The 23,655-nt window shown below is 42.7% G+C and overlaps 1 protein-coding gene across 2 annotated transcripts in view; it reads right to left on the bottom strand.

Annotated features, from left to right (window-relative positions):
* VIT (vitrin) overlaps positions 1–23,655 on the bottom strand; it is a 127,156-nt gene that overhangs the window by 99,046 nt on the left and 4,455 nt on the right. For both annotated transcript variants that reach the window (XM_033176049.1, XM_033176048.1), the window contains exon 2: positions 7,693–7,762. In XM_033176049.1, coding sequence (XP_033031940.1) covers positions 7,693–7,744 — 52 coding nt within the window. In that variant the 5' untranslated portion in view covers positions 7,745–7,762. The remainder of the gene's footprint in view (positions 1–7,692; positions 7,763–23,655) is intronic.

The following is a 23,655-nucleotide window of genomic DNA, read 5'->3' on the forward strand; positions in this document are numbered from 1 at the left end:
TTCTGTATTTTCCCCTTTTACATTTGTATTTAATATAAAATATATAATTAGAATCTTATATAAATGAGAAATAACTGATGTAATGATAAAGAACAATTATTTTTTAATCTGGTCATATTGAAATCATATAGGTTTATAATAATGAAAACTGCTTTCTAAAATTATTGGCATGATTCATCTGTGCTCATGTTTTCCAGTTTTCCTGTCAGTAATGAATTATAATCAGAATCCACGTTATGTTGAAGAAAAGACATGAAATACCAGAACATCTAATCAATGATCAAATCAGTAGGTACTTACTGAATACTTGTGTACCTAGAACTTTTATAGGCATGCCTCATTCTAGCGCATAAACTTCCTGTTAGATCTTTTTGGAGACCCTCTATGTACTAACATAGATAGTATCCACAATGCCTCCTTGAAAACCAATTTATAAAGCAGATCATTTAAACATAGTTCAGGTTTCCCTGATGCTTTAATTTAGGATTATGTACTCAATGAAACATTTAGCATCCAATAAATCAGAGCTTCATAGGAAAGCCATGACAGCTTATTCTCTACAATCATGTAAATCATAAAATTATGCTTCAAATCATAGGATATTTAAAGCTGGGAGGAGCTTTGGAGGTCGTCCTTTATTTTATAGAAAGGAAATCAGGCCCAGTGTCACCACCTTGGCTAATGCTGCAGTCATTTGGGGGAAGAAGTTGGAACCAGAATGCGAGTTTGCTGGCTACAGTGTTGGCCTCTTTACTTCACTTGCTCCCTGCCAGTGTACATGTGGATTATAAACAATACTCCAATGACAATGAGCACTGCAAAACTCTGCTCTAGCATGCATTGAAACATATCTAAAACAAGCATGCTACCTCTTAATTAAACACATTAAACACTTAATTGACGTTTATTTAGAGAGCTTTTGAGAGATCCTTGAATGGCTCCAATACCTTAAAAATCCAGCCTCCTTAAGAACAATTATTTGTTTCGAAATATTTATTGAGTGCCTATGATATGTGGTGAGCACTAGAGATACGACCCTGAGCATGATACAGCTCCCACCCTCAGTGAGTTTACAGATTTTGGAGAGCCAGAAAAATGACAAGGCCAATATCTTGCAGCTATGTGAGAAGAAACACAGGACACCAAGGAAATGCATAGAAGATGGTCCAACCTAATGGGGATGAGGGAAGCTTGCTGGAGGAATAGCATGGTTTGTGGGAGGGGGTATGGGCATGTCAGTGAGAAGAAGAGCATTCCAGGAAAGGGAACAGCAGGTTCAAAGGCCTGTAGGTGAGAAATGATGCATTCCCCAGGGAAATTAGAAGTTCAGTGCTGGAGTGGGGGCTATGGTGAGTGACAAGAGCAGGGGAGGAGAGCAAGAGCCATATCAGGAAGGCCCCACGAGCAAGGCACTTGAAGAAACTTGCACTGCATCCTAAAGGCAAAGGGAAAACACCGAGTCTGCATGGAGAGCAACAGAGTGGAGGTCAGATGTGGGCTTTAAAAGATTAATAGGGGTATGGTAGAAAATGAGGTAAAGGCGTAAGGATTTGGGGCAAGGAGGCCATCACAGCACCCAGAGGAGGGGTAGAGAGACTTAAGCAAATGACCCTGGGGTGAAGACATGTAAGCAGAGGAGAGAGATGGCAGGGAGGCAGACACACGAGGACCTGGAAAGGGGACTATGTGAACGTGAGCCTCCTTGTTTTTCATTAATAGAGTGATTTATTATTCCCCCCAGCTTCATTAAGGTATAATTGACAAATGAAAATCGTCTATATTTATGATGTTTTGATATATGTGTACATTGTGAAATGATTAAATCAAGCTAATTAACATAGCCATCACCTCGAATACTTAACAATTTTTATGTGTGTGGTGAGTACATCTTTACTCTCTTAGCAAATTTCAAGTAAACAATGCAGTTTTATAAGCTGTAGTCACTGTGCTGTACATTAGATCACCAGAACATATTCATCTTGTAACTGAAAGTTTGTACCTTTTTTTTTTTTTTTTTGAGATGGAGTCTCGCTGTTGTTGCCCGGACTGGAGTGCAATGGCACAATCTCGGCTCACTGCAACCTCTGCCTCCCGGGTTCCAGCAATTCTCCTGCCTCAGCCTCCCAAGTAGCTTAGATTACAGGTGCCCGCTACCATACTCTGCTAATTTTTGTATTTTCAGTAGAGACGGGAATTTCACCATGTTGGCCGGGTTGGTCTCGAACTCCTGACCTCAGGTGATCCACCCACCTCGGTCTCCCAAAGTGCTGGGATTACAGGCATAAGCCACCACACCTGGCCTGAAAGTTTGTACCTTTTCACCAGCATCTCCCTATTTCCCCAGCTCCCCAGCCCCTGGAAACCATTGTTCTACTTTCTGCTTCCATCAGTTTGACTTTTGTAGATTCGATACAGTATGTAAATGAGATCATACAGTCTTTGTCTTTCTGTGCCTGATTTATTTCACTTAGTATAACATCCTCTGGTACATTTACATTGTAAATGACAGGATTTCTTTTTTTATGGCAGAATAATATTCCATTGTATATGTGCACCACATTTTCTTTATTCATTCATCCATTGATAGACACTTAGGTTGATTCCTTATTTTGACTGTTGTGAATATGCTGCATTGAACATGGGGGTAAGGATATCTCTTCAACAGACTGATTTCATTTGCTTTGGACATATACTCAGATGTGGGATTGCTGGATGACATGGTAATTCTTATTTTTATGTTTTGAAGGAATCTCATTGTTTGGGTTTATCTCATAATATGGGTTTATTAATTTACATTCCTACTAACAATTTAGAAGGGCTCCCTTTTCTCCACATCCTTGCCAACACTTATCTTTTGTTTTTTAATAACAGCCATTCTAACGGATGTGAGGTAATATCTCATTGTGGCCTTAATTTGCATTTACCTGATATTAGTGATGTTGAGCATTTTTTCATATGCCTTTTGACCATTTGTATGTCTTCTTTTGAGAAATGTCTATTCACATCCTTTGTCCATTTTAAAAATTAGGGTATTTGTTTTCGTGCTGTTGATTTGTTAGAGTTCCTTATATATTTTGGATATTAATCCCTTATCAAATATATGGTTTACAAATATTATCTTACATTCTACAAATTGTCTCTTCATTCTGTTGATTGTTTCTTTTACTGTGCAGAAGGTTTTGGTGCAATCCCATTTGTCTGCCTTTGCTTTTATTGCCTGTGCTTTTAGGGTTATATCCAAAAAGTCATTGCCCAGACCAATGTCACAAAGCTTTTTTCTTATGTTTTCTTCCAGTAGTTTTATAACTTCAAGTCTTACATTTAAGTCTTTAGTCAATTTCGAGTTAATTTTTGTATACAGTGTGAGCTAAGGGCCCAATTACATTCTTCTGCATATGGATATACTATTTTCCCAATACCACTTATTGAAGAGACTGCTTTTTCCCCATTGTGTGTTCTTGTCACCTTTGTTAAAAATCAATTAAACATAAACGTATGGGTTTATTTCTGGGCTCTTTATTTTGTTTCATGGGATTATATGTCTGTTTTTATGCCAGTACCATGCTGTTTTGATTACTATAGCTTTGTAGTGTATTTGGACATTGGGTATTTGATGCCTCCACCTTTGTTCGTTTTGCTCAGGATTGCTTTGACCTTTTGGAATCTTTTCTGTTTCCATATGAATTTAGAGTTCTTTTTCCAAATTTCTGTGGAAAATGCCATTGGAATTTCAATAGGGATTGCTTTGAGGATTGCATAAAAGAATCTGTAGCTTGCTTTGGATAGTATAGTCATTTTAATAATATTAATTATTCCAATCCATGAACATGGACTATCTTTCCATTTATGTCCATCTTCTTCAATTTTCTGCATCTTGTTTTTGGTGTGTGTGAGTCAGGGCCTTATTCTGTCATCCATGTTGGAGTGCAGTGGCATGATCATGGCTCACTGTAGCCTCAATCTCCCTGAACTCAGGTGATCTTCCCTCCTCAGACTCTCGAGTAGCTAGGACTACAGTCACATGCTACCACACCTGGATAACTTTTTTATTTTGTTTTGTAGATACAGGGTTTCTCCATGCTTCACAAGCCAGTCTCAAACTCCTGGGCTCAAGCAATTGGCCCACTTAAGCCATGCAAAATGCTGGGATTACAGGTGTGAGCCACTGTGCCTGGCCTCATCAATGTTTTATAATTTTCAGTGCACAGATCTTTCACCTCTATGGTTAAATTTATTCCTAAGTAGTTTTTTTTTTTGGATGCTATCATAAATGAGATTGTTTCCTTGATTTCTTTTTCAGATTGTTCACTGTTAGTATATAGAGGTGCTACTAACTTTTGTATGTTAATTTTGTATTCTATAACTTTACTGAATTCATTTATTAGTTCTAACAGGTTTTTGGTGGAGTCTTCAGGGTTTTCTATATATCATATCATGTTATCTGCAGAGAAAGTTTTATTTCTTTTTCAGTTTGAATATCTCTATTTCCTTTCCTTGCCTAATTGCTCTGGGTAGGACTTCCAGTAACATGTTGAACGGAAGTAGCAAGGGTGGGCATCCTTGTCTCATTCTGATCTTAGAGGAAAAGCTTTTAGCTTTTCACCATTGATTATGATATTAGCTGTGGTCCTGTCATACATGGCCTTTATTGTGTTGAGGTACAGGGGTCTCCTTTTTCTTTTTTTTTTTTTTTTTTTTTTTTGAGACGGAGTCTCGCTCTGTCGCCCAGGCTGGAGTGCAGTGGCCGGATCTCAGCTCACTGCAAGCTCCGCCTCCCGGGTTCACGCCATTCTCCTGCCTCAGCCTCCCGAGTAGCTGGGACTACAGGCGCCCACCACCTCGCCCGGCTAGTTTTTGTATTTTTAGTAGAGACGGGGTTTCACTGTGTTAGCCAGGATGGTCTCGATCTCCTGACCTCGTGATCCGCCCGTCTCGGCCTCCCAAAGTGCTGGGATTACAGGCTTGAGCCACCGCGCCCGGCCTCCTTTTTCTACTTTGATTTCTTGCTATCTGAATAAGCAAGCCAGAAGGGCAAGGGCAGGCTGAGAAAGGCAGGGTACAAAAGACAGCCAGATCTTCCTTTCTTGTTTCTGTGATGCTGGGAAGATGCAGAGGGTGAAATGGCCTCAGAGTTTGTTTTATTTGTTTGACTAAACCCTATTCCTAACCTCTTGTCCCACTCTCAATCCATTCTTATGTTAGAAACCTACTAACTTGTATGTTAGAATGAAAAGAGAGGTAGCTTCTCAAAGGGGCAAGGGGGAAATGAAGGACCTTATGCTTTCAAGGGATTGTTCCCCAGTGTCATAGCCAACTTTTTGTTTGCTAAAGCAAGCCAGGCATATAGAGCAATTGTAGAGGCAGTGTTGGGATGATTGACCCTTGGACCTTACCCAGTCTCTGAGGACAAAAGCAGTGGTTGGGGTAGGGCTCCTGGTCCAGGTGCCTAGAAGTTCCTCAGGGCTTCTTATGGCCATCTGACAGGAGCCAGGAAATAGTACCACTGGTTCCTGAGAATGCCTGGTATCCCTGAGGACTTATCCAAAGTGAAGACAGAGCATTGTTTTTGGCCTTTTCTTTGGCTCCAGGAGAAAGTAGCTTACCTGAGAGACAAGTAGCTTGGACAGAGCTGCCCCTAGGTCTCTGGCAGCCCTGTTACATAGGGTTGGGTGATTAATAGCTCAAACATATAATTTGCAGGAAGCTCTGAGACAATGAGTGACTTGACAAAATTGGCAAGTTGATGGTGGAATCAGGACTAGAACCCATATCCTCCCTTTGACTCCTGGTCCAATACTCCTTCCAACATGCCTAGAGTCCCCTTGCCTTCCCAGCTGCATTGCCTTCTTCTCTTCCAGTCCCTAGTTCTGCCAGGTACACACCCTCTGAACAGACCTTGAGCACTCTCATTATATTATGGGTTGAATTACGTACCCCCAAATTTATATGTTGAAGTCCTAAGCCTCCGTATCTTAGAATGTGACCTTATTTGGAAATAGGCTCATTGCAGCTATAATTAGTTAAGTTAGGATGAGGTCATACTGGAGTAGGGTGTGCCTCTAATCCAATATGACTGATGTCATTATAAAAAGGGAAAATGTGCAGACAGACACAACTAGAGGGAGAATACCATGTGAAGATGAAGACAGTGATCAGGATCATACATCTACAGGCCAAAGAACACCAAAGATTGCCAGCAGACAGCCAGAAGCTAGGAGAGAGACACAGAACAGATTCCTGCCTTGCAGCCCTCTGAAAGAACCAACCCTTTTGACACTGATTTTGGACTTCTAGTCTCCAGAAGGTGGAGAGAACGGGTTTATGTTGTCCTAATCAACCCAGATTGTGGTGTTTTGTTACAGCAGCCCTGACAAACTAACAGACTGTCTGAAAGGTTTCTGCACACCTTCCTGGCAGTAGTTTCACAATGATCCACAGGATTACTCTACCTGACAAGGCCATGGCACAGTGGGGCCAAGCTTAATGGAAGATGACCCTTGGGCTTGGTCCTAAACCCCTCAGCACTTTAGCTGAGTACTTCTAGTTGACCTGCTGCTCCTCAAGGGCCTATCCAAGATTGCATACTCTGGTGATAATGGATGGATTCTTTTTTAAAAAAATCATCTTTGGGCTGGGTGTGGTGGCTCACGCCTGTAATTCCAGCACTTTGGGAGGCTGAGGCGGGTGGATCACAAGGTCAGGAGATTGAGACCACCCTGGCTAACACGGTGAAACCCCATCTCTACTAAAAATACAGAAACAAAAAAACAAAACAAAACAAAATATCCGGGTGTGGTGGCGGCGTCTGTAGACCCAGCTACTCCAGAGGCTGAGGCAGGAGAATGGCGTGAACCCGGGAGGCGGAGCTTTCAGTGAGCAGAGATTGCACCACTGCACTCCAGCCTGTGCAACAGAGCGAGACTCCGTCTCAAAAAAAAAAACAAAAGAATCATCTCTGGCCGGGTGTGGTGGCTCATGCCTGTAATCCCAGCACTTTGGGAGGCTGAGGCAGGCAGATCACGAGGTCAGGAGTTCTAGACCAGCCTGGCTAGCATGGTGAAACGCCATCTCTACTAAAAATACAAAAATTAACCAGACGTGGTGGCGTGTGCCTGTAATCCCAACCACTTGGGAGACTGAGGCGGGAGAATCGCTTGACCCTGGGAGGCGGAGGTGCAGTGAGCCGAGATCACTCCACTGCACTCCAGCCTGGGCGACAGAGTAAGACTCTGTCTCAAAAAAAAAAAAAAAGAAAGAATCATCTGTAAAAGCGTGAGTCGCCAATGCTATAGGTAAAGCCATGTCAGCAGTAAGTTTTTTTTTTTTTTTTTGGAAATTAAGAAATAAGATCCTCACATTTAGAATCTGCAAATATGCAGTATCTGAAATACTTGCTAATTGCTGAGGAATACACAAGATAGGTGTGTGTATGTGTGTGTGTAATATGTAATATACTGAGACATATATGTAATACATATACAGTATTTGCTTTACATGAAAACATATACACATGCATCCTGAATTTGATCTTTGCTTACCATTCTTTCTTAAAACATCTCAAATGTTTGTCATAAAAAGATACACTGTATTGTTTATATGCTCTGTCTTGGTTTAAAACTTTTCTTGGCTGGATTCTTTGGATCTTAGGAAAACGCTAAAAGGGTATCCAGATACACATATAAAAGTACTTACCAAGGAACATTTCAATAACAGATGCCTTCATAGTGAGAACAACAGTCCTCATGAATATCAGAATGACACCCTGGAGAGAAAGAAACAATAACATCATCATATTTCAGCCGGGGGTTCTGATTTGGATGCACAGAGTGTGTGGGGATGGGCTGCATCATTTTGCATTGCCCTCTGGAGTCTTAGGATTCCAGGCTACAGATTTCCATAAGCAGCACATAGAGATGGCAGTGGCTGGCCTTGCTGGTACCCAGAGATGCTATTTTCAGTTAGAAAGCCCATTCTGGCCACCAGCCTCCAATTCTTCAAATATTTGATGTTTACTTAGAACTGAAGAGGAAATAACTCTCCGATTTTGAGAATATGTCCAAGTAGTCTTCTTTATGAGAATATGTCCAAGTAGCCACATTTATGGCATTCAGAAAACATATTTAGATTACAATTATTAATACTTCACTATTCATTCGATAAATATTTATTAAACTCCTATTATATGGCTACATTTTGTTAGAAAGTGCTAAAAATTGAATTAAAAAGCAATTCTCACCCTTGAAAGACTTACAGTTTAATATAGGTGGAAAAACATAAGTGGACACAAATAACACAAGCTCTGTTAAATTGCATAAGAGAATGTTAAGTCCTCATAAGAGAGTATAAGGGGAAATTTATAGAGCAGTGGTTCTCAAACTTTGCTGCGTGTTATTTAATAGTATCACCTGGGAGTTTAAAAAAATCCTGATGCCCAGGCTGTACCCCAGACCAATTGAATAAGCCTCTCTTGGGCTGGGAGTCTAGTTAATTAAGTTTTAACAGCTTCTCAAGTAATTCCAACATGCAGCCAAGTTTGAGAACCAGTGGTTTTGAGTCGGGCTTCTTGAACTTTTTTTTTTTTTTTTTGAGACATAGTCTCTGTCACCCAGGCTGGAGTGCAGTGGCACAATCTTGGCTCACTGCATCCTTCGCCTCCTGGGTTTAAGCAATTCTGTGCCTCAGCCTTCCAAGTAGCTGAGATCACAGGCACGTGCCACCACACCTGGCTAATTTTTGTATCTTTAGTAGAGACGGGGTTTCACCATCTTGGCCAGGTTGGTCTTGAACTCCTGACATCTTGATCTACCTGCCTGGGCCTCCCAAAGTGCTGGGATTACAGGCGTGAGCCCCTGAGCCCAGCTGGCTTGTGTATACTCATCACCTGGGGCTCTTGTTAAAGTGCAGGTTGTAATCCAGTAGGTACGGGTGGTGCTAGAGATTCCCCAAGGGCCGGAAAGTTTAGAAGGACAGAGATTACGGCAGCCATGGGAATAAGAGAAAGCCTCATAGAGATGGTAGCAACTGGGTCAACTTTGAAGAATGAACAGGCTTTGAACATGCAGAAACAGGAGAGAAGTGGCTCCAAGTAGGGGAACAGTGCCAACAGAGACCCAGACATTGGAGAGTGCAATAGATATGAAAATGCTGGTGATCTATAAGGGAGTTTCTCATCTTTCTCTTAAGGCTATGAGGAAACTGTCAAAGGTTTACTTGTACTACTATTAATTGAGTATATTCTGTGCATTCTGTATTGTTTTGAATCCACACAATAAGTCACCATGATAGGTCTTATGATCCTCATTGAACAGATGAGGAAACTAAGGCATAGAGAAGTTAAATGTCATAACTGTGGTCCAAGGTGGTGAAAGGATTAGAATGGAGGTGAAAGTGGGCGGGAGGAATCTGCCCTGGGCACAGGCAATAAGGGAGAAATTTGTAGAGAATGAAAAGACTTAAAGTTGGTCTCCTTTTTATTATCCTTATGAGCTAGCACTTTTAAACAATGTCAATGGTAGTAAAACACTCCTCCTCTCTGGGCAGATGTCTTCCACTATATCCCCCCTCCCTCCAGTGCGACAGTTGTGTGGCCCAAAGCTGGCATTCATAACTCTACCCTCTGCTGTGTTCAGTGGTGTACTGGTTTAAAAAAAAAATAGAGATAAAAGCCCTGATTTGCAGAGCTTGTCAATTTCTGTGGTAGCAAATCCTCCTACCGTGGCTAATTTTGAAGCCACCAAAGTGACATCACTGAATGGAGATCTAGAAAGAGATAAGCACAATCTAGTACTAGCTAGGCCCAATCTAAGCTTATAAACAATATTTGATACACTGCTATGCATATTAATAAAAAGCAATTATTAGATTATGGGTTGAGATAGTATACAAGTACCCAATGCAATTAACTTAAAGTTGTTTAGTATATGAAAGCTTTATTACAAGCAATTAAATTAAGCAGCAAGAGTAACCCCAAACAGAACTGATCACTTTATTAATTTCTAACAACGATTGCAATGTGTTAAATTTCCCAATTAAGGTAGTTGGCCACTGGTTACGTCTTTAGCTTCAAAATAAAAACAAAACCATATGTACAATCTGTTTGGCAACTTGATGTTTAAGTAGCCAGATTATATTTAGGAAATAGTATGATAACAGGTAATTTTTTGTTTTTTATTAATTTGAGAAACTCCAGAACGATTTATGTATCTTCAAGCCTGAGTGTTTAACTTTCCTATTGGATAAACGCAGTATACCAAGTTGCCCTACTGGACCCACCTATGCAGCCCCATTAATTGACTGTTACCACTCAACATTGCAGATTTCATCCGAGTTATCCTTGACTTCTCTTTCTCTTTCTCTTACACCCCACACGCTCTCCACTCGCCAGTCCTGTTGGCGCTACATTCAAAGTCTATCCAGAAACTGACCATTTCTCAGCATCTCACTATTACCAATGCCATCTGTGGCAGCCTCTGCCCTGTCCCGCCTAGATTATTGCAATTAGCCTCATAACTAGGCGGTTTCCTTCTTCCTTTGTCCTCTGCAGTTCACAGAGCAGCCAGCATGATCCTATTCAAAGTCAGTCAGTCCACGGCATTTCTCGGCTTACACTCTACAGTGGCTCCCCGTCTTACTCAGAAGAAAAGCCTAAGTCTTTACAAGTGGCTCAGGACCCTACTTGATTTGGCCTCCGTCCACCCTTCTGTTCTCATTTCACACTATTCTCCTGCTCAATTAGTAATCTTCAGCCACACTGGCCTCTTGGCTGTTTCTGGAACACCTCTTACCTCAAGGTCTCTGCACTTGTTGTACCACCTTTTCCTCTGGCTGGATGCCATTTCCCCGGATAAGCACATGACTTGCTCCCTCATTTCTTTCAAATCTTTGCTTAAAAGTTACCTCTCATGAGACATTCCCTGGTTATCCAATTTAAAATCACAATTCCCCTCCCACCTCTCCCACCATCAACCAATATACCCAATCCATTTCCTACTGTCTTTTTCTCCATTGACTTATCACTTCTGACATACTTTATACTCTATTTATTTTATTTTTTATGGAGTTCCCCACTATAATGCAAGCTCCACAAGGGCAGGGATTTTTATTTGACTTTTTGAGTGCTCAGTAAATATGTGTTGAATCAATGTGAGTAATGAGGGCTCCCCCTTTTCCCTAGGAAATTTTTTTTTTTTTTTTGAGATGGAGTCTCACTCTGCCGCCCAGGCTGGAGTGCAGTGGCCGGATCTCAGCTCACGGCAAGCTCTGCCTCCCGGGTTTACGCCATTCTCCTGCCTCAGCCTCCCAAGTAGCTGGGACTACAGGCGCCCGCCACCTCGCCCGGCTAGTTTTTTGTATTTTTTAGTAGAGACGGGGTTTCACCATGTTAGCCAGGATGGTCTCGATCTCCTGACCTCGTGATCCGCCCGTCTCGGCCTCCCAAAGTGCTGGGATTACAGGCTTGAGCCACCACACCCGGCCTTCCCTAGGAAATTTAAAGAGGAAACAAAACAAAGGGAAGACAATCTTATGAATACATTAGAAACGACTGTATTATACACTATATTTTATTTGTTTATTTATATATTTATTTATTGAGATGGAGTCTCGCTCTGTAGCCCAGGCTGGAGTGCAGTGGTGCAATTTCAGCTCACTGCAACCTCCACCTCCTGGGCTCAAGCAATTATCTGCCTCAGCCTCCCAAGTAGCTGGGATTACAGGCGCCTGCCACCACACCTGGCTAATTTTTATATTTTTAGTATAGATGGGGTTTCACCATGTTGGCCAGGCTGGTATTGAACGTCTGACTTCGTGATCCACCCTCCTCAGCCTCCCAAAGTGTTGGGATTACAGGTGAGAGCCACTGCCCCCGGCCAAATTATACACTTTAAATGGCATATTTTATGGTATGTGAATTATATCTCAATAAAAATTAATAAAGCAGTATTGATATTGATGTTACTGCTAATCAACAAACAAACCCAAAGGGAAGGCGGAGAGCAGGGAGAAGTACTCTCAGATCTGTCCTACAACTTTAGAGTCGTGATGGACGTGACCTTTAGAAGCTGGAATGAATGGATAAAAACCAACAGGATTCCGGGAGATGCTCTAATCCCCAAGGAGATCTCACCCACGTGTTGGTTTATCAATAATGGAAACTGACCAGAATCACTCTAGTGTCTTAGAATACTTGAAGCTTATTTCTCACCACTGCAATTTCTACACTTGCTTGGTCCGTTTACTCAAGCACTTAAAATGTAAATGTGCCTTTTGAAATGTGTGAAAAAAAAAAAAAATCAAACCCTCTCTCAGCCATTGCCAAGGCTGAGCATGAGGACTTCCACCAGCACCATTAAGCAGTTTCTGCAGGTGGTCCAATGTCACAGAGCTGTGGGGCACATGGTAACACTGGAGCCCTAATTCCTCACGTGCTCACCCAGGTTCTAACAAAAACTGAACAGTAGGGGCTTCCAAAAGAATGTGTTACTGATTCACAAATTTATGGATGTGCCATGAGATATAACATAAAGAATCCCAAATATGTAGTTCTGATGAGGCAAATGACGCCTGGTTGTGAAAGAAGAGTATACATTAGTGTAAGTGGATTAGCACAACAAATTTCATTAGATCTCTCTTTCTGCCCAGAGTCAGAAGAGAGCAAGTTGGTAATAAATAATAATATTGCTTTATATTTATATAGTTTTTCACAGTGTTTTAAATAAAGTGACTTTGTGTGCATTTCTAGAGTTGCCTATTTTGTTCACTGTTCAGTTTCTAGAGCCTGGAATAGTGTTTGGTAGTGGGTACAACAATACACGTTTGTTGAGAAAATGGGTGAACACAAACTTGTTCTTCACAGTAAACTTGTGCAGGATGTGGAGTATGCACAATTCCCATTTTAAAAGTAAGGAAACTGAGGCCTGCAGTGGGTAAGTGACTTATTCAAGGTCACATACACAAAATCAAGCCTGGGTTTCATGGCTCCTGATCCTCCAGCCTTCTTTCTACCCCTTGTATATAAGACAATCTGCAGGTTGCATCTTGTTAAGATTGAAAAAGCAAAATGGACTTTTCTTAAATCTCTGTATCAAAATGCTTGAGATTTACAGATAAGGGGCAAATTGCTCATCAGTTAAAGATGTATGAGAAGAATGCACTTTGTCAAATGTGGAGGAAGTGTAAAAAGGCAAAGAAAGCGGAAAGGAATTTAAGCAGGGAAAATAAAGACCACAGCGAGAAGAAGACACTTGATAATGTTCACCACTGGTGACCAGGAAGTGTGAAAATTAAAGCAAGTCCATTGGGAATTGAATGTGGCAATGTATGCAAAAGCAACTTGGAGAAAGAATGACTAAAATTGAAAAAATTCATATTATCAAGTGTTGGTGAGGAGTGGAGGACTGGAATAATTGCTAACAGGAATGTAAAATGGTACAACTACTTTGGAAAGCAGTTTGGTGGTATCTCGAAAAGTTAAAAAACTGAGTATATATTCCCACCATATGTTGCAGCCATTTCACCCCTAGGCATTTTCCGAAGAGGAATGAAAGTATATGTCCATACAATGACTTCTGCATATATATTTTTAACAACTTTATTTCTCATAGCTCCAAACTGGGAAAGATGCAAAATCTATCAACAGATAAATGGATAAACACATTGTGGTTTATCCATACAATGGAATACTACTCAGCAATAAAAAGGAATGAACTATTGATACATAAAACAACAGGAATGAATCTCAAGATAATTATGTTAAGTGAAAGCAGTCAGACAGAAAAGAATACATTCTGTTCAATTTTACATTCATATCATTACATTGCATCTAGAAACTGTACTCTATAGTAACAAAGAGCACATCAGTGGTATCCAGGAGCCTGGGGAGTGGGAGTGGAGAGTCCTAGAGACATGAGAGCAGAAGTAAGAGAGCAAAGGAACACATGAAAAAATTGGGGATGGATATGTTCATCATTTTGATGTGGTGATGGTTTCACAGTATTCATATGCCAAAACCTGTCAGACTCTATACTTTAAATATATATATGTTCTTCATGCCTAGAGAGTGGGAGGAGTATTCACTAGAACCCAATAACAGTGGTTGTGTCAGGGAAAGAGAACTGGGTAAGTGGTGATCGGAGATGGGAAGGTGTCTTACCATTTTGTTCTATTTAAATCTTTACCCTGTGCATATATGTTAATAAATCCAATATTAGTAAAATATAAAAATGAAATAATGAAAAAACTCTTGAAATTGAAAGGGACACTTAAGAGGTATTGTAGTTATCATTATCACTTCCACCACCAAATTTAGCAGTGCTTCAATTAACATAAACCACATAGAGTCCGAAGAGCTTCGTTATATGTGGTCTGTTAGGAAGACTTAACATATACAATATTGATCTCAGATGGGAAGCTGCAGCAATCTCCTAACTCACTCTTGCTCCTTGCTCCAGGTCAATCTTTCAGTTGGAAAGGATCAGCTTCCTAAAGCACAGATCTGATTGTGCATTCACCTGTTCAGAATTCTTCTTCATAGTCCACTCATTCTCTACAGAATAAAGCTCAAATTCCTCAGTGAGGCATTACAAACTCTTCATGAAATGGCCTGCCTTCCCTTTCAACACCATCTCACTGCAATTCTCCTGAGTAATCCTCCCCTTTGACCCCAGCACACCTGGGCTTTTGGTCTTTTCTCCACACTCTACATGTCAGTACCTTGGCTCACATTCACATTATTGTTCTATCTGGATTACTTTACCAACCCTCACCACAAACCCATCCATCTTTCAAGCTTCAGCTCCTGGGCCACCTCTTCTACATAAATCGCCCTGATTTCCTAAAACCAAAATTCATCTTCTTTTGTGCATCCATTAATCATTCAAAAATAAAAGCATATGTACTATTGTGCCAGGCAGAGAGAAACAAGATGCAGGTCCTGGCATCAAGTTGCTTGGAGTCTTCCTGCGGGAGACCGGCATGCATGCATCATAACTAACATTTACTGAGCATATACTAAGTGTCAGTAATATATTAACTCATTTAATCTTCACAGCAACTCTATGAGGTAGAGACTATTTCTTGCCTTCATTTTAGAGGTAAGGAATTGGAAGCATGCAGAGGTTACAGACTTTCCAAGGCTAGAAAGACGAGGAGCTGGATTCAAACCAGACGTTCCAAGTCCAGAAGCTCTGCATTTCTCCCCTTGCCATAGCTGTTTCATAGTACGTGCACTTACTCCATCTTCATTCTAATTTAATTGACCTGAGTTTACATCGATATTGTTTTATTTATTTATTTATTTATTTAGCTTTGAGACAGAGTTTCGCTCTGTCACCCAGGCTGGAGTACAGTGGTGTGATCTGGGCTCGCTGCAGCCTCCACCTCCTGATTTCAAGCGATTCTCCTGCGTCAGCCTCCCAAGTAGCTGGGATTACAGGCGTCCGCCACCACACCTGGCTAATTTTTGTATTTTTAGTAGAGATGAGGTTTCACCATGTTGGTCATGCTGGACTCGAACTTCTGACTTCAGGTGATCTGCCTGCCTCGGCCTCCCAAAGTGCTGAGATTACAGGCGTGAGTCACTGTGCCTGGCCTGATACTGTTTTAAAGCTTTCCAAGTGACTCTACTGTGCAGACAGCACTGGGAACCTCTGCTACTGGGAATGCAGTGATGGCAAAAGGGTGGATGGGCACATAGGCCTGAAATGTGGGAATTGGGAGGGGCTTGAATTTATTTAATTGGCATGTTGGAAAACAATGAATGGGTGAACAGGAAAGGACAGGACCTAGCGACAGTGGAGCTTCAGAACTAGGAGTTGCTCAGCAAGGCTGAGAGAGGAATCAGACTGTCAGAGAGGGATGAAGGGCCATGTCAGCCTTGAATGTCATGCGTAAAGAATGTGGAACTGATCCTTTAGGCAACAGGGAGACATGGAAGGCTTAAAAATTATTTTTGCATTCATCATTTTTAATAAGCCCCCTAGAGGCTTATTTGAGCCACTTGCTTAGAAAAAATTCTGCTCTAGTAGACGTGTAGGATTTATGTCATGTTGGTGTTTGTCTGAACTACAATGCTACATGGGGGAGCACCCAACCATACTCTTTGTCCATGAGGCAGAAAGAGCCAGTATCCATCTGGAAACATTTACTAGTTATAAGAAGCTGTGCTGTGTTTCCAAAATGCCAAAAATCCCTTGAGGACAGACATCTCTGAATGGGGTGAGGCCACATCTGCAGCCTTGCTTTCTTCATCTCTGCCTGACCGTAAAGCCTCCTCCGCTTGTCAATGGATGTGGGTTGATCTGGTGAGGACAGGAAAAGGAAGCTGGCACTAGATGGGGAGTGGGGAGGTCCTTTACAATGTGGTGGTGGCCTCTATCTGTACATAAACCTTCATACAGATGTATCCTTCTGGCCGAGGTCCGAAACACTGCATTTCATGTTGCCACAACACCAGCGGCCACCTTGGAATCATCATTACAACTCCCCAGGATTCTGTGAGAGAGAGACAGACAGAGAGAGTGCCAGAGGGGACAGTAGTTTTTCTTTCTTTCTTGAGTTTTCTTCTCTTCCCAATTCTTCTTTACTTCCCTTTTTTTTAATCCTAAAGAAATTCTGGCAGAAAATGTGAGCCAAATAGGTAAGGAAGAGGAAATTTTGTGTTTTCTCAATATGTTGGTTCCTAAGAATGCACAAGGCTATTGAAGTTGTGCTCTGAGTCAGGCTACGTGGACTGGATGGACACTGTTGGTGGCCTACGCAGAGCATCGTTTTCCCCTTCCTCCTTCCTAACAGAATCCCAATTTGGTAAAGGAAATCAGTGCAGCCCAGCCACTGAGAGGAAGCAGGTCCATCTGCAGCTCCCAGGCAGATCTCAATTTGGGGCCTAAGGCAAGGATGGTTAGACACGCCCCCTTGCTGGCAACTGCTCCAGGCTTGGGCCCATCAGCAACAGGCCCTTGCCAGGTGATCATACTAGCTACTAGTCCAGGTGGGCTGTGTCCTGGGTTGTAACAGACAGAATGGAAGGACTTGAAGCCTATGTTTTTTGGGGAGAGGGTGGTTATCTTGTTGGAAATGAACAAGGAAGCAGGTTGTTGGGGGTCTGCTGGCTGCCATCTTGTGACCACGAGAAAAGTCCAGCAGAGGAAAATCCTAACTCAAGGCGAGGAGGGCAGCCAGGCAAATCACAGAGAGATGAGTCAGAGCTATGATTTGTCTTGTGCCTGGAGGCTGGGCCTTCCCCTGGACTGTCTGTTATGTGAGATAATACATTTCGCTTGCACTCGGCTGGCAGCTGAAAGATTATTCCTAACTGCTACCTAACTCGCAGTGGCTATCCATACCGTGGTTTTAACTGCAGAAGGCTGTAATAACAGGAGTTTATACCAGAGTCTGCAGAGAGTTTTCTCACTAAACTGTTTTCTCCTTTGAACCACCGAAGAGCCCCTTGAGGAGGCAAAATGGACATTAGAATTCCTGTAATTCAGAGCGGGGAAGTGACCTGGCCAAAGTCACACAGCCCAGATCTCCAACTTTATATTGCGCTCTTTCTATCCTGCCAGCTCCTCGCATGGTTGTCACTGTAAGTTTCAAATGATTCCATGATTTGTTCTATAATACTGTAATAAAATAAAAATGCCACTCTTCATTTGCATAGCACTCTTCACTTTTCAAAGCCTGGTTACATCTACAACTGAAGCAGCTCAATTATTATTGTCAGATGCAGAGATGGCAGTCACTGAAATGTAAATGACTCAGCTGGTCAAAAGCTTGTGATCTAGCAAAAAAAAATAACTGAAGCCAATCGAGGTCTCCCTTGGGATTTTGGGATTGGGATTCTGAAAGCTTCAGAAGCTGTGAGTGCCAAGCTACAGGCCATGTGGGGCCCTGAATAAGATGTATAAGAGGACGGCGGAAAGAGATGGAGAGAATAAGTATGTGGCCCTGGGAGGAGCAGGAGGAGAAGATCCCTTCATTTCTCACCGCTTTCCAGGTCCCATTTCCAGTCTGAAGAAGGTCCAGTTCGGCTCTGTCTCCTGTGCATGATATTGATGTTTTTGGGCCTTTGACTTGAGCCAGTTTAAGTTGGCTTCTGTTTCCTGCAGCTTTGATTAAAACCCTTTTCATATTTATTGTTCTAGTTATGTCCTGTTCCCCTGAAATGATTAGTAGTAAAACGAAAACACTCAAAATGAAAAGGACATACGTGCTTGTCTTTTGGTAACATCAAAGCAGAGGGTCCCTAGAGAGGCTATCTTCAACCCTGCAACCAAGCTCTGGGAAGAAGTGTGGCAAGAAATCCTGTGAGCTGTCACAGCCACTGAGAAGGTCTGGGATGCTCAGGAAACAAAAAATGGAAGTGGGTGACCTTGAAACCATGCTGTCAGAATGTTGCTGTAGAGTTTCCTCGTATATTTTTGACAGTAGTTCACAACCAGAGGTGATTTGGTCCCACAGGAGACATAGAATAGTGTTTGGAGACTTTTTGGGTTGTCACAACTTTGACAAGAGAGGGGGATGCTGCTGGCACCTAGTGGGTGGAGGCCAGAATAGAGATACTGCTGACCATCCTGCAATGCCCAGGACAGCCTCCACAACAAACAAGTACTCAGCCCCACAGGCCAATAGTGCCAGGGCCAAGAAACTGATTTATGAGAATGTTTATTTCTCAATGTATTCATGAGAATGTTATGCTTACTGACATTCCAATCTAGGAACTTCCCATAAATATTCTATGTACTTTTGTGATGACTAGAATGTGTATCCCCTTCTCCAGGATCACCCTTCACCACCAACAGTCAGAGAAAATCCTACAGCAAACATGTTTCCTCACAGGCAGTTGGGTGGGGTTAAAGACCTCATCCGTGTATACAACTGATGTAGGCCTGTGCCATTAGGTTCATTGATCCATGTGGCATGTTTCTACATGTCGGAAAACCAAAAAGGCAAAGCCATTTTTGGTCGTGTGTTTCAGACCGTTATTTTGTACTGCGTTAGGAACCTGACATATGGTAATGCTTACCACATCCACAAAGGCTTCGACCAATGGTGATTTCTAGAGAGACTACAAACAGTAATTACATTTCTGAAGTGGTAGTTTAGATCTTATATTGCCAGTGGGAAAAAATACTAGTTTGCAGGCATGCCCCAAATGAGCTCTAAAGAAACCCTTCCAAGAGTTATTTATCCTGTGTAATGGAAAGGGGCACGAACATCAGTAAATCTAAAGGAAAGAGGCTAGGACCTCAAAAAGACGAGGTGGCCCATGATTGCTCCTCCTAGTTACCCTGGAAACCATGAGTGGTTTAAAGATTCTGATGAAGGTTTGGAAGATGAGTTTCTCTCATCACAAACTTCTTTGCCTAATGTGTTTGACACTGTGAATTAGACTTGCCTCCTCCCAGTTCTTCCCTTTGGGCTTTGAGGTTTGTAGTTGCCAAGGGGCTGTCTACTGTGAATGTGGAGCTGGGTGTTTGCTTCTGCTCAACTAGTATCCCTAGAGCCTAGACTAGCCTGAATACTCTGTGCTTTTTGGTCTGCCTTCAATTCTGAAGCACAGAAAAACATTCTCAGGTCCGGCAAAACTTTCCAGCTGAGATAGGAAGGAAGATGAGGGTGTGTCTGAAAGATCCACGCCCTCCCCTCTGCTGCTCAGTAGAGAATGGGCTCCTCTCAGATGACAGGGTTCTGAGAGGCAGATGTGGGGCTGCCTCTCAGAAGCACATTTTTGAATCCCAGCAACCAGAGACCTGGGTGAAATGGAGGGTGTGGAGGACAGTGTCTGTGGCTCAGGAATTCAGGGCTGTGGAGAATTAAGCCTCAGGAATTTCCAGGGACCAGTAGAAACAGAGTCATTTAGAAGCAGGAGACCCAGCTCTCCAAAGGCAGCCACCAAATGTCCTACTTCAGAGGCCTTCCTGGGAACAACCCCAGCTCTGAAGGAGCCCTCAGACTCTCCTGCAGGGCCCCCTGACTATTTTGGCCTGGATATATATAGTGGCCTGTTAAATGAGATCGGATTGATCCCTTTGCTCTTCTTCCTGGGAAGTTTTACAAGTGTAGAGTTCATACCCATAGTAGTAACTATCGTTTACTAAATGTTTCCTAGTTGCTGCACACGGTACACAGGTGATTTTACTTGTCATGGTGATCCTATTGGGTAAGGACTATTGCGCCCATTCATCAGAGCAGGAAATTGAAGCTTAAAGAGCTTTAATAAACCGCCCAAGCTGGCTGGGAGTGGTGGCTCACGCCTGTAATCCGAGCACTTTGGGAGGCCGAGGTGGGTGGATCACCTGAGGTCAGGAGTTCGAGACCAGCTTAGCCAACATGGTGAAACCCCATCTCTACTAAAAATACAAAAATTAGCTGGGCATGGCGGCATGCACCTGTAATCCCAGTTACTCTGGAGGCTGAGGCAGGAGAATCAATCAAACCTGGGAGGCAGAAGTTGCAGTGAGCCGAGATCGTGCCACTGTACTCCAACCTGGCGACACAGCAAGACTCAAACAAACAAAAAACATAAAACCACCCAAACAAAAAAACCTGCCGAAGCTTATAGAACAAATGTATAGCAGAACCAGAATTCTATCCCAAACCTCAAACACTTAACTCCATTTAACATCAAATTTCCCCATTGTACAAGATGGTTTTATCTTCCTTTTTACCTTGATGCCAATATCCCAGGCTTTTTGAGACACTTGGCTGACAATTGTTAAAACACACGCTATAAAGTACATACCTTGTATAATAAAGTGGTCTTAGTTACAAGGTTAAGCGATTTTTCAAGAGTCCTATTTGAGCCTGAACTCACTCACAGCTCTGTCTCACACACAAATGTTATTTAGGGTAAAATGATGCACCAGGCATATTTTTAAGTGTAACCAGGCATAACACACCCATCTAAGTCAACATTTGAGTGTATTGTAATTGACTGTGTAATGGGATGTTAAAATAAGATGATCCTTTTGTCTTAATTTCGGTTGAGGCCTCAAGACAATAGGAGGCAACCACTTCCATGTTCCAAAGTGGTATCTTTGAAGCTCCTCTCACTAGTACCTGAAGTGGGGGGCGGAGGGGGCGGGTAGGGGAGCCACCTGCTCCTCTTCTGCATTTGGGTAGGGGGAAGAGGAGGGAAAATGCCTACAATTTGTCTTCAAGAAATTTTTGCTTTCTGGTCTCCGATTACCTCTCTCAGTTTCTACAACCTCTTGCCTGGAGAAGTCATCAGCCAGGGATCTTGGTTCTCAATCACTTCCTTTGAAAAGCCAGCTTGGATGCCCAGTAACCCAATTTGAAGTGGCTGAGTAGTTGTGTCTCTGGGGCTGATGTCTGCCTCCGTGGACTTGGTGTCTGTCCCATGATTAAGTCCTCCATAGGAGAGGGGAAGAGCTTGTGGCGATTAGAACTCTCTGTGTGACAGAGTCAGCCTGGGGTTGTTTTTGCTCCGGCCTGAGTCGGATGCATGGATGGCTGAGGAGCCTATGCAGAAAGCAGCCAGACAGAGCTTACCAGTTGCCCAAGGGCTGAGGGAGGAACTGTAAACCCCCAGCCAGAACGGATTTATTTCACAACATCTACGGAACTACATGTGAGGAATCCCCAAGGCAGTAGAGGAGGGAATCCTCACAGCACCCATAGACATGCCCTGTGGGAACAAGAAGCAGCTGAAAACCCCAGGGAAGCTCAGGGAACCTGCATGCTAGCTCATAACAGTACCGACTAGTGAGGCCTGTCCCTGGCTCTCACCTTACCTCCCTGTGTCCACTTCAACTCTGGATATGAAGAGACTACCGTTAGTGGCCAAGGGGAAGAGAGGTAAAGGCGCAAGGCAGAGAAAGAAAATTCAACCATGCCCCCTGTCCACTGCAGAAAGCAAGGCTGGATGTGGAGGATAAGACTTTAAGCTTTGAATATCATTTTTACGTTTTTAAGGATTATCTAGTATTACGTACATGTTAATGACTGAACTGAGATTGTTTGGGAGTGGAATATGAGCAAGGTCTTTTAAAAAAAAAAAAAAAATCCTCTTGAGCGTGGCCTGACAGATTTCATCCAGAGCAGAGGCAAGAACTGCCCCCCAGACAGTGTGTGAGTGAGTGGTAGGCAGTGTCTGGGGGGAATTGAGGCATGCGAGGATGGCGCCCTCTGTGTCTGCTTGTCCAAAGCACACCCTTGGGCTCCCCTTTCCTGCTCCTTCAGCTTGCTGCAGACACACTGGCCTCCCAAGCACAGTTCCACTCAGGGCTATTCATTTGCTTTTCCCTCTGTCTGGAATGCTCTTCCTTCAGGGACCCGCATAGGTTGCCTCCTGGCTTCCTTCATCTCTCTGTTTAACATTCACCAAATCATGCAATGCAAATTATCACCTGCACTGCTCTCTGCATCCTACTTTGCTACTTATGTTTTTCACAGCCCATTATCACCATCAGGCATCTTACTGTATTTGTTTATTGTGTGCCCCCAGATTAGGAAAATGGACGTAATTTTGTTCACTCTTCTTCCCAAGCACATGGGATTGGGAATAGCACATGGAGGTGGCCCAATAAATATTTGCTCCTGCTGTTGTTGAATGTTATCTCTCTTCCCCCAAATTCTTTTTGCCTTTTGGAGTGCAGATTTACTCACTATGTTGTATAAACACGGCCAGTCTGGGCAAGTTAACTTGCACCTTTATGTCCAAAGCATGTTTTCTGTCTGGAACACAAAGAAGCCTGGTGGAGGGAATTCACATAGCATTAAGATGCCAGTGACCTGATCCCTTGGAAACTATATGTAAGTTTCCCCCGAGGGCATAGGTATATATTTTTTTCTTTTTGAATATGAGAAGAAAGAATGTGGTAACAGAATGCCTTCTCACTATAGCCTGAAGGGTGATTTTTATGAATTTTACCACACGTCCACGCAGAAGTTTAGCCTTTCTCAAACTGAAGGAAAGAATTTGAGAAATGCTTACTAGAGTCTTGTCAATGTAGAGACCCTTATCAGGGAAAGTGATTTGCTGAAGTAGTTTGAGTCACAAGGAAGCGTGATTCTTTCTGCGACAAGCTGCTGAGTTAACCTTCCAGTGAAGATAAAGGAAAGGTTTTGGAGACTGGCTACACAGAGGGCTTCATGATGGAGTTTCCTCAGCCTTTCCTCCTCTCACATCGCCTAACTCCCCCCAGTCAGCTTTTCCCCATCCACCCAAAAAGGAGATTATCCAACAATGACAGAAATAAAAGCCGTCTTCTCCTGACAAACCTTTCCCTGTGAGTTCCTTGTCTCCACGCCTCTCCATTATTATTACTAAGGTGTCTCTACCTGCAAGGAGGAACATTTTTTTTTCTTAAAGAAATTTCACTTGACTTGAGAACTATGTTTTCAGGAATGGCAAAGACTAATTTGGTGCTGTCACAGAAAAACCAGGACCAGGTGTAATTGTTGCCTGGCAGGTTAAAAGTATGACTTTGGAAGTAGACCTCTTGGATTTGAAACTGAGCTCCATCCCTTACTAGCTGTGTGGCTTCGGACAACTTACTCAAATTATCAGTGCCTTCGTTTTTTTCATCTGTATAATGGCGATGGTAAGAGCCCCCCTCATATGTTTGCTTTTAGGGTTAAATGACTTAATATGGCCGGGCGCGGTGGCTCACACTTGTAATCCCGGCACTTTGGGAG

Source organism: Trachypithecus francoisi, unplaced genomic scaffold (assembly GCF_009764315.1).
Source record: "Trachypithecus francoisi isolate TF-2019V2 unplaced genomic scaffold, Tfra_2.0 Lachesis_group17, whole genome shotgun sequence".
Classification (NCBI taxonomy): domain Eukaryota; kingdom Metazoa; phylum Chordata; class Mammalia; order Primates; family Cercopithecidae; genus Trachypithecus; species Trachypithecus francoisi.